Source organism: Ictalurus furcatus, chromosome 26 (genome assembly GCF_023375685.1).
Source record: "Ictalurus furcatus strain D&B chromosome 26, Billie_1.0, whole genome shotgun sequence".
In the NCBI taxonomy this organism is placed as follows: Eukaryota; Metazoa; Chordata; class Actinopteri; order Siluriformes; family Ictaluridae; genus Ictalurus; species Ictalurus furcatus.
The window spans coordinates 1,227,316-1,239,615 of record NC_071280.1 but is presented as its reverse complement, the minus strand read 5'-3'; the positions used below and the strand labels follow the sequence as shown (position 1 = coordinate 1,239,615).

The following is a 12,300-nucleotide window of genomic DNA, read 5'->3' as shown; positions in this document are numbered from 1 at the left end:
CTACCAAAGAGACTCCTCTGTGGCAAGCTCCAGCAAGGTCAGCGTTGCCAAGGAGGCCAAAAGAAACGCTTCAAAGATACCCTCAAAGCCTCACTGAAAGCGTTTAACATCAATCCTGCCTCCTGGGAACAGACTGCATTGGATCGTGACACCTGGCGCTCCTCCATCCACAAGGGCTCTTTGCTGTGTGAGATAAATTGGAAAGCTGCAGCCGAACGAAAGAGGCAAACCAGAAAAACCCATGCCAGCAACCTTCCCGGAGACGTCCACCCCATCCCCTGTCCCACCTGCCTTAGGACTTTACGTGCAAAGATTGGCCTGACCAGCCATCTACGCATGCTTCATCTCTGATGACAAAATGGCCTTCGTCGCCACGATGGACAACTAAGAAGAACTAGGAAGTTCTCCTTGTTGAGTGCTGTATTGAGGATAAGCCGGTAATTTTGTAAACACTCTCAAGTTTATCTCTCATGTTTCCCGTCTCTCTGCAGCTTTCTCGCTGTGTCAGATCAAACCTCTTGGACCTTGTCTCTTGGGGTTCCTCTGGTTTTCTCCAGTTCCTTGCTTTAAAAAAAAAACTTGTTTACTTATTTCCTTTGTAAGTCGGTCCTCTCTGACTTTATTTTTCAGTTTACTCCTCTTGAGCGTTTGGCTAGGCCCACTCCAAGGTCTGTTTGTGCAGGGTTGGTAGTTCACTGTGCTGCATGTTGGTCTCTCCATCCTCCAGCCTCAGGTTCAAGTCCAGTGTGGCGTAACCCTTTGTTTCCCCCTCTTTGGAGGTGTTCTTCCTTAAGTTTATTTCCTGAGGCCTAGCCCTAATTACTGAGAGAGTACTTAGTCAGTGTTCCTTGGTAGTTAATGAAAGAGGATTCGTTCTTTGGATGTTTTAGTCCTGCATATTTATGTATGAACTATGAAACAGTATTGTACATTGCTCGTGTTTGTGTGATTTGTATCTGTCAAAACATGTTTAGTGTAATGGTATAAATCTTAAAAAAGAAGTAGGACCAAACGTCATTATAATTATTAATTTAATGGAATATAAAAAGTCCAGAGTGCAGTAGGAACGTGACAGCGACAGAAACACAAACCAGTTATGATTACAGTAGAAGAAATTAGCTTTACTTTAATAATGTACTTTAGACACAATTTCATGCTTTTTCACTGTCATAAATACTCTGCACTGGTGTAGGGGTGGAAAAGAACAACAACAACAAAAAAGCCTTCACTCAGATTTCTCACTAGGGTTTTGGTTTTCCAGAGCATCGTTGGTGAGATTCACGATCTGATCGAGCGCCTTGAGGATCAGAACATCCGTGTCATCGTTCGTATCCACCTCCTCGTGGTAGTTCTTCACAGGGAAGATGTTGCTCAGTGGAATACCCAGCAGATTACTACACTCCTGCATCTGAAAATATTTATTTAAAAAAAAACAACAACAATGAATCTAACAATTCATTTAACTGTTAAATGATCAAATCTACCACAATTATAACAAATCACAAGTTGCAGAACGGAACTTTATTTAACTCCTTAACCAGATGCACTGACAAGCTTTTTGCTGTTTATAGTTGACAGCAACATCTAATAATATTTAATAATTAGATTTACTTCAGTTTTTGGGGTTTGTTACTTTCCAGAAGTTCACTAGACTCGTTATCAGAACCTACTGCGAAGCGGAGAAACAGTGCTGCTGTGAGATCAATCTGGGATCCATTTCATTTTAATGCCTTTATGACTTCCAGGAAGATTTACTTTTACTTTGTGCTGTGTGAAAGTAAATATTCTAATATGGTGATATTGAGGTCTATTTCATTAAAAAAAAAGAGCCAAATAAATAGAAGTGCCTTCTATTCATATCAGTATTTACATTCATTGAGAACATATCTGTTCAATCCCAATATTGTAATCAGTTACAATCCTAATATACACCATTTAATTACACAATTACCTTTTCTTTGATCTTCTTGCTGGTGTAGACCTTTTTTAGGTTACGTTTAACCAGTGGACAGGTTTCATCCACTTTTGTCATGATGATAACTTGAGGCAAATCTGTACAATAGGATGAACAGTTTATTATCTACAATAAGACTAAAACAGGAATTCTAATATGATATGAAGATGATTTTCCTATAACAGCACATCCTGCAGTGTTTAATTCTTATTACAGTCATTTATCACTGATTGCAATTTTTATTAATTAAAGTTTTAACTTTAATTAATTAATTAACAGTTTCTCTTACGAGCCTCTCTCTTTATTTTCTCCCCTGATGTTAATAAGATAAAAATCACAGCTTGCCGTGTTCCTGAGAAACCACTAATCATAATCTCCTCTGTCCTGAAGATCAGAAAACTCTGTTGCAGCTTTACCTCTGACTGTTACAAAGTGTTGAAACTGGAGACTCCTTCCATAGAACAAATAAAAGTCCCTGTGTGAGTTGTTACTATAGAAACTATTAGAACGAACGGATTAATCTAAACTTGTGATTTGCTTGCAGTCAGAACTACAGTCAGGGCTGCTGTTATAGAAAAACAATCAACACCTTCGGACCAAATCAAACACAATGGTATGTTTTTGGGGAATAATTGTGCCAATATATAAAAAACATTTTGAGATGATTCTAAACTATAATAACAGGACTTACTATACTCTGAAGCCACCTTACGGATCTCTTTCATCTTTTGAATAAGCTTTTGGTTCATGAGTGACACTGTGCTTGCAGATAGAACGTTGACCAGGCAGAAGGTTTGATCAGAAACTTTGGGATTTGTTTTGTAGTTGGAGTCCTTCTCAGACACGTGATTAGCAGGATTAAACTGCAAATTGGTGAAAGAATAAATATTACAGATGTTTTACTGTGCAAAAATCAGTGTAGGTTACTACAGAACTCCAGCTGTACTATAAAGACTGACTACATGAACAGTATTCTAACATCATATATATTAACATTATATACCGTAACAATGCTAAAAATAACTGTTTCGTGTCATATTGTGAGAGTAAAATGTTCCCCTCACTTTATATCCTTCCTCAAGAAACCCCTTTAAGGCTGTGATGATGTCCTTTACATGTGCGCCTTGTCCATCGGCAGGTTCAAGTCCCATGACGTCACTGAACACAAAAGGTAAACGGGAGCCGTCCTTCCCCTTGATATAATAGGTTTTGTACTGTAAGAAAAAGACACAGATTGTATATGATTCTGACTCAGGATCAAATTCCATATTAAACACAATGTTGAACTGTACAGTGCTGTGCCTCGTTAAGAGCTGAGGTCCACACACTAAGGCTTTTAGGGTGTTTTAAAAAATTTTTTAAGGGCATGTCATTAGACCACTCCAATGTTCGGCTGAAGTGAGCCATAGACCGACTTTTTTATTGTATCTTTGAACCAGTCCTGAGCTTGAAAACTTTTGTCTGGAAGTGTGAAAATGACCTTAGTTTAAATCAAACTGGTTTATCTGTCTGCATTAAGAAATCAAACCAGTGAATATGTTGAAGTTGTACTTACATTTTTTGTGAAACTGGTTCCAGATGTTGCATCAACAAGAGCCCCACAGGTGATTCGCTCTTGGAAAACATTATTGACTGAATTTATAAAGCTGGACTTTCCTGCTCCATCTTCACCAACAATAAGAAGCCTGACAAACTTAACATCAGAACTGCAGAGCTTAAAGTTCCTCAGTTTCTCTCCTAAACTGTCTTTGTTCCTATCAAAAACAAAACGTCACAGAAGGATCGTACCATCCTGACACTTAATTTCCTGGCAGTTAGTGACTGAAGAAGAACTTTAATTAAGAAGAAGTCAATAATCGTCAATAATAAAAGAAAATCAGAATATGTCACACTGATACAATAAGTGAGCAGAAATGGACAGTTTTGTCAAAATCTAACAGGATTTGAGTCTGAAATATGAACATTTCTTTATGGAAGTTAATACAACTCACCCCCAAGGCATTATCCTCCATGGCTTATCAAATTCTTAAAAACAAACAAAAAATAATGTTACCCTGGTTACAGTTTTGCATTTATTTGTGAAATATAGATAACCTGTAAGTTTCTAAGTCAATGAACATGGACCTGATTGCTAGACACATACACTTTTGTCTTTATACAAGGATTTTTACAACAGAGACACTGCAACAAGTTCACTCCTGTGTTTACATTTGTTGTTGTTATAAATGGATAGTTTTTCATCCCAGAAATTCTAATCTATCTAGAAAGCAGGAGAAACGCATCAGTGTTAAACCTGTTCCAAATAATGTTCATTTTATGCTGTGCTCCATGATTTTAGTCGAGTCACATCACGTAATAACTAGGCTAAATTGAAAGTAAATAATAAATAGTATCAGTATGTAATATTAAGGTTAACATATTGATCATCATCCGATAAATATTATAAGACTAAGACTCACCTGGAGGCGGTGGAGGTGTTTGAGGTCGTTGAGGTGTAGACTCAGACCCTCCCATTTTATTCAGTTCAATGCATCCAGATGAACAATGCTGATGAGAAAAGTAGATTTTGCAATGTAAGAAAAGAAAGACATACATACATACATACATACATACATACATACATACAAGGGAGTTAGCTCAGGGGAAGGGCAGAGCACAGACCCACAAGAGACAGGGTGCAGTTATTAAGGGTGTTTTTATTTCAGCTTAGTGCGAGTGTGTGTGAATGCTATCTAAATAATCTAAATCTAAATAAACAATAGGTCTAGATCTAAATAAACAATAAAGTTCCAATGAACAGTAAATCTACATTTTCTCCTCCTCTAACTTGTTCAGTACTCGTAATACAGATTAAATACGTGTGGGACAGATGCTGTAAACTATGGATCTGATCCAATGTTATTTGGGAACAAAGATCAATCTGAATTTTCTCAACATAAATGTTGTGTGTGTAGTTTGTTATCAGATTGTCTAGACGTACATCGCACGTCTGATGAACGAGATTTCCTCTCCCGTGCTGTAATGATGGCTGGAAACTAGGACTTAATGGCATATACTGTAGAAAGGTCATATAGAACATAGAGAAATCTCATTGGGAATTAAGTCACCTTTCACGTTGCCTTTTATTATGATCACAACCAGACAGTTATAGTGTTTCTGAGTTTAATAATAAGATTAATGTTTAGACTTTTTTTTGATGCTGAAGAAGCAAAAATCTAAGTAACCCTTAACCTTCAGACTGATGATTTGCAATGTCTGAACACGATGCTTGAAAAGAAAAATGTATAACGAACTTGAAAAGTTGGAAAGAGGTTCTATGAATTAGTAAATGGGTATCTCTCTCTCTTTATATCGCTATTACAGCAGTGTTTAAACAGATACATAGCAGACAAATATACATATAGACAGTTTTATTTTGTACACGCATACCAACTTAATCTTCACCTATCATCGTTCCCTGTTAATGAAATCTGTCAGTACCTAATAAAACAGTTTAAGTCACTAACCAAAGTAAGTATACAAACTGAAGCTATGATAAAAGAACAAAAACAATGAACCTTTCTCAAAGAAATTCCTAAATCCTCTGACCAAGTATATGGCTGTACCATCTGTCTATTAAATAAATGCCGGTCCTTCATGCTGAAAAAGAAGGATCAGAATATAATACCAGTAGTTTGGCACTGTGACTCAAAAAGTTGTTTTATATCTGACATCTGAAAGCTAACTACTGTTCCCCAACTGCTGTACAATACTGATGATGCTCTTACAGTTAAGAGGGCTGAACGGCAGACCTTGTTAAATAATATTTTATGTTTCTTCCTCATAATGTGTTATATTTTATAAATATATTCTTATACATCTTATATTACTTTTTGCCTTTTCTTATACGTTGAAATGGGATAAGAGGGGATCGATGCTGGTGCGAAGGTGATCCTGCACAAGGACATGTCTTTGTAACTGTAAGGAACGAGTCAACGTAATCCTTCACATGGTATTCATAAGGTGCCATAAGTTTCTGCTTCTCTATGGGTCATGCTGAAGTTTGAACAAAATGGTTTGACTTAATATCCGCAGCAGTAGTGCACAAGTCATTTCTTCCTAATTTTTTATTAACTTTTATTGTATGCCTAAATGCAATAAAAGTTATTTGCCAGATTCAGATGCTCCTAAACAAATTATTATAAAGTATGAGTTGGTAACTGATCAACAAAGACTGTACTATCATTTCTTATATAATGCATTAAATATGGACCACTATTTTCACTGAAATGTTTCAGAGATTTTATTATTTTTTTTCCCACTAGTTTACACTAAATGTCTAATATTCTGTTCTGTTGGAAATATGCCTGAACTGTAATCCCCCCCTCCCCCGAACCCCCAGATCAGGAGTGTGTAAAGACAGACTGGTGATCTGATCTATATATATATATACGTGTACCTTAGATAATGACTCTCTGAACGCCATGGTGGGACGTTCCCGAGCTGAAGTACTGTACAAGTCCTAAGCATTAGATCACCCCAATTACTCTTGTATACTCTTTCCGTACCATCGTGATCTTTGCCTGACGAAGCCATACACAAAACATATTTGACATTTGGGGCCTAATTCTAAAATCACCAGATACCAAATGCACAACTGTTTTGTCTTGCTGCCATCACAAAATAAAAATGTTTAAACCTTAAGTAACGTAGTCACGGAGGGTGTATATATTTTTCCACACTACATGAAGTTTGGGGATCCTTATAGACTGTGGAACAGAAGTGTACTCAGTGTGTCTCCACCGTTTTATTTCATATTGGAGTACAAACACTTTTCTTTTTTACCATTAAGGATGAAACACTTGTTTCTTTTAAAACACCATCTTTAAATGTTTTTCTACCTCCTAACTAAACCCTCGGACTTAAGACACGATCTTTGGAGCTGTTGACGCCCTGCTCAGGGTTAAACAACAACGTCTTTACATTACCTTCATTAATAAATTGTCAAACTAACCTCTTGGTTTTTTGTTTTTTGTTTTTTTTTTGGAGCAAAAGTCAGGTCCTCTCTCATTTCAACAGGTCCTCTTGTTGGTGAATACACAGCAATCTTCTAAGGGTATTAGGATTTCTCGGAGCAGACATTGTAACAGATAGTTGCAGAGTTTCTTCTGTGTTTTAACTACGACGTCTTAACCATTATTTTAACACTGAGACACACGACTCCCTTTAATTCGTTAACAAACACATTTGTAAGAATTCTGGTCAGCAAAACCCCCAAAAGAACACCTGTGTGTCTCTCTCTCTCCCACACTCACTCCCACACACCCACATGGTCACCAGAGGTCATAAATGTACTGCTGGGACATGGGATGTCAAAGCATAGACAAAAGCTTATGTATTTAGCGATAGTTCTGTGTAAGTATCCTCGTTGGCGAACCATTTTCTGAAATCTTGTTTATAGTTTAAACAAAATGCACGACTCTTTTAAAACACCGTCTTTAAAAAAGGTTTTTTCACCCTTAAATTAACCTGGTTAGAAGGTAGGATATGTAATACATATTTTCATTTTCTACAGACATATTGTCACTTCAGTCTCCACAACGAATAACACCGATGGTTTTGACCTTTCTTTCAGTAAAAGAGAACAACGACATCATACAGCCTTGAAGGACTGTAGAAATGTTTTACACATCACAGTGTTTTTCTCAACAACGTAGCCAATAAATAGTTCAATTATTTCACAAACCTCAGTCTGTTCATTTCTTGACAGAAGGATTACACATAGATCATACACATAGGGAGCTACACATGCATAACATGTCCAAAATTCTAATACATCTACCACATTCAGTCACCAGGTCTAGTATTTTCTGATGGATTAGTTACACAAACTAATAATTACCAAAGAAGTAATTTCAGAAACAAAGATTCACTTAAACCACAAATGTACACATTGGTAGGGATCGTTAAACCCTGAAACACACGACTCGTCCCTTAATTCATTAACATAAACACACTGTAAGCATTCTGGTCAGCAAACACCCAGGAAACACATGACTCACTCTCTCTCTCTCTCTCTCTCTCTAACACACCCACACACACGCACGCACACCCACACACCCACATACACACACACTTCAGATGTGTAGGACACCGTGTATAGGCCTACAAGACATTGCCCGGAAAATGTGTCTTCTAGTTTAAACAAAACTCTCGATTCTTTTAAGCAGCACTTTAAACATTTTACATCCTAAAGGGTTAGGTTTAGAAGGCATGTAATACGCGCGTTTCTTATAAAACACCGTTTTTAAAACGTTTACCTCCTAAAGGGACCTATTTAGAAGGTATGTAAAAAGTTTTTTTTTTCTTTTTTTCTTTTTTACATTTCTTCGGGTATATCAATGTTTTAGAGTATTTATTTCAGTACATTTTTATTCAAAGTCATGCCATTTTCTCAAAAGTGCAATCAATAAAGTTTAATTTATTTCACAAGCTTACATTCTGCTCATTTATTTTCACATTCAACCATCATGTATTTTCTAACAGCGGAGCTATACAAAACAAACCCCACAATCTAAATTTAATGTGTGGTTGCAAGATAAAAATTCTAATTTATTGAATTAATTAAATATTTAAAGTCGTACACATTATTTTGATGAGTTGTGTTGACATAATAATGTTGATAATTACATCTACTTAACATTGGGTGTAATTTATGAATTAATTGATTTACAACTAAATTTACGTTGTAGTACATTTACATTTACTCATTTAACAGAGTGTTAGAGGACCTGTAGACTGAACAAATACTAAGGACATTACAATGTGATTATCATTTCACTTACCATTAAATTCTACTAAAGCAATGAATTTGGGGACATGTTCTCAATAGTGATATGACCAATAGTGGACTCGTGTATAGGCTACACCTGCTAATACATTTGATGGACTATTTTGCACTAGTACACGTAGCTAATGCTAGTCATATTTAGCAGTGTAATTTGAATATCTACACTTTAGTTTACCGTAGCAGTGGATAAGAAGGAAAAAGTTTCATTTGACAAATCTGTTCATCTAGAGAGGGCTTTTCATTTGTGCTATAGGAAAGATAAGCATGATTACATTTCTGCTTATTCATGTAAACCTCAACTACATTGTGTAATCTAATTTCATGTATTGATACATTTTTTATTTTATTTTTTAAAATCTTTTGTCATTCGCACACGTAGCCTTCTAGCTCCACAGCCTTTGGACTGTGGATAGTTCTATGAGAGAGATAAAAGTAGTAGACACAGAGTGTTTATTTTTTGTCTATATTGCTCATTTCATTCAGTGCTTTAACGTCTATAAATCCTGCAGAGATGTTACGTATAACATTTGTAATGTAAATCACGCTGGATTTTACTTACTATTGTTATAAAACTTAAAGGCAGTCATTTTTCCTGGTTTAAAAGACTGCATTCTACTGCAGACAATCTAAATGGAGAAACGTAATTTTAAAAATGATTGTCAACTTAACAACTTGTGTTCATAATTATGGTAATTTAGTACAAAACACTTAAATTCCTTTTAAATAATGTGAAAATAAAGTGCGTTTGTGTGTGTCATATTTTTGTTTGGATGTGTAATACACATGGCCGTACCATGTATAGTAACATTTGTGTCAGGAATGGATGGGAACCCGATTTAACATAACTAGTAACGTTTGTGTCAGGAATAGATGGGAACCCGATTTACGTGTGCAACGTGTGTGCAACTTGTGTGGGTGGAAAACATATGGCCGTACCAGGTATGGTAACGTTTGTGTCACGAATGGATGGGAACCCGATTTAACATAACTATACATATTTTTATGACCTACCACAGAGTGTTAGAAAGAACATGTGTGTGCAACTTGTGTGGGTGGAAAACATATGGTCGTACCAGGTATGGTAACGAATGGATGTGATCCAGATTTAACATAACTATATATATTTTTATGACCTACCTCAGAGAGTTTCATATTCTATGTGAAAAGAAAGAACATGTGTGAAACTTGTGTGGGTGGAAAACACATGGCCGCACCATGTATGGTAACGAATGGATGTGAACCAGATTTAACATAACTATATATATTTTTATGACCTACCACAGAGTGTTAGAAAGAACATGTGTGCAACGTGTGCGGGGTGGAAAACACATGGCCGTACCATGTATGGTAACGAATGGATGTGATCCAGATTTAACATAACTATATATATTTTTATGACCTACCTCAGAGAGTTTCATATTCTATGTGAAAAGAAAGAACATGTGTGCAACGTGTGTGGGTGGAAAACATATGGCCGCACCATGTATGGTAACGAATGGATGTGATCCAGATTTAACATAACTATAAATATTTTTATGATCATGACCTTTGATCTAGATATAGAGAGTTAGAATGTGTATCTTTTTGACCTTTGACCTATACCTGTCAAAACTAAGGTTACAATATATACCAACTATTTCTCTCTTATATATATATATATATATATATATATATATATATATATATATATATATATATATATATATATATATATATAATGTGTGTGTGTGTGTGTAGTCATACAAATTACTACAAATAACTCCAAATTCAATGCTACAGAGTTTAATTTTGCTTGTTAATTAAGATTTGTAAAGATGTACTCACAGCTTCTGACTGGGTCGACTATTAGAGCAGCTTCCCCAGTCCCACTTTTATACCTTCAGTTTTTGAACCCTATTCTACTTTCACTTTCTGTCCAGACACACACACACACAGACGCACACACACACACACACACACACACACACACCCACCCACCCCCTTCTTGAAAGAGCATGATTTACTGTAAACTGAAACTGAAAGTTTTTACGGTTATTTTTTACACCCTTAAACATGAGCTTACTCTTTACAGGAAGTCAGGTGATTTCCGGGTGCACGCCCTTTGTGTTTACATCAGCTGCTGTTGTGCAGTTTTGTAGTAGTGGTCTTATATTAATGTCTTATATTAATGTAGAGTTTTAACACCTCAGGTACAGTTTATTTATATAATACAGAAATTAATAATCATGCAAATAATGACAACGGCCTCAAAAGTAAACAATCTGTTGTTTCATTCAGACATCTCTAATACAATATTACATATTTTTAGATGTTATGTTTTGTGCTGCAAAAGGTTATTAAAATGCACTTAAATCTGTAATTAATGGCAACAGTACGAAAAGCAAGGCACGATTTCAAACCACAGACCAAAGAACTTGGCTAACTTGCTAATTTTGCTGATTTTCAAATCTGATTTCCCAACAGCTGATCTGCTGGACTGAAGGACTGAGACTGACATGTGAGACATCCTGGTCAGTGTTTTACATTTACGGTGTATTAACTCTGAAAGGGAGTGAAATCTTTGTCTTATTCTAACTGTAACTAAAGTAACATAACATAATCGAATAAATTCCATAAAGACAGAATATTACATTACTTTTATTTTAGCGATGCATACTTGGTACCCTTCTCGATTTAGGAATAACTGTAATCCTAATGTGTGTTCTTCTGTTCAAGGTTCGTCTAAACAACTTCCAAGATCCTAAAACAAAGCCTGTTTGAGCTGCCTCAAACCGCTTCTTATCGGTACACAGATTTATGTCATGCTCTGCGTTTCATATATATAGTAGTGCTTTAGTACAAGCGCTTCAGAGCGCTCTCATTATTCTCTCCTGCTTTATTCTATCCTGTATTAACCATCTTTCTGTAATAAACCTTTTTACCTTCAGAGGACGAGTCTGCGAGTGTTGTCTAATGTTCACGACAATTTGGCGTCTCCTGGCTGGGCTGCGTGAGTCCTTCAGGTTTTCTAGACAACAAGCAAACCGGAGGACGTTCGTGGAAAAGTTTCACCCTGAAGTAAGTGTTAACACACAGGCAATTTGCCCTTTAGTGCAGAGTGAAGACCAATGAAGCCTTACCACTGACCGGTAGGAATCTTCAAGAATTTAGAATTAGAATTAGAATTTCATGAAGTCATCGTGTATTGCTCTCTATGGAAGGGAGTGAATGATTTAGAATTAGAATTTTATGAAGTCATCGTGTATTGCTCTCTATGGATGGGAGTGAATGATTTAGAATTAGAATTATATAAAGTCATTGTGTATTGCTGTCTGTATGGAAGGGAGTCAATGATTTAAGAAATGTGTGTATTACATTGAGAGAAGTATTACATGGAGCAATTTCTTGAAAGAAGTTCCAGGAACTTCGCCTCTGTGACGGCAGCGATACTGATGTTTCTTAGATCACAGCTTCAAAACTAAGATATATAACGACGGAGATCTCACAAAAGTGAGTACACCCCTCACATTTTTGTAAA

General features: G+C 36.2%; 1 protein-coding gene across 1 annotated transcript; it reads right to left on the bottom strand.

Annotated features, from left to right (window-relative positions):
- Window positions 1-1,031: 1,031 nt before the first annotated feature.
- On the bottom strand, window positions 1,032-10,695 carry LOC128602339 (interferon-induced protein 44-like). The gene is made up of 8 exons (XM_053616089.1): window positions 10,608-10,695; window positions 4,414-4,501; window positions 3,946-3,979; window positions 3,510-3,708; window positions 3,019-3,168; window positions 2,646-2,817; window positions 1,952-2,052; window positions 1,032-1,408 (listed from the first exon to the last, which is right to left on the bottom strand). Exons 2-8 carry the CDS (start codon window positions 4,466-4,468, stop codon window positions 1,226-1,228), a joined length of 894 nt encoding a protein of 297 aa, XP_053472064.1. The 5' UTR covers window positions 4,469-4,501; window positions 10,608-10,695; the 3' UTR covers window positions 1,032-1,225.
- Window positions 10,696-12,300: the final 1,605 nt, after the last annotated feature.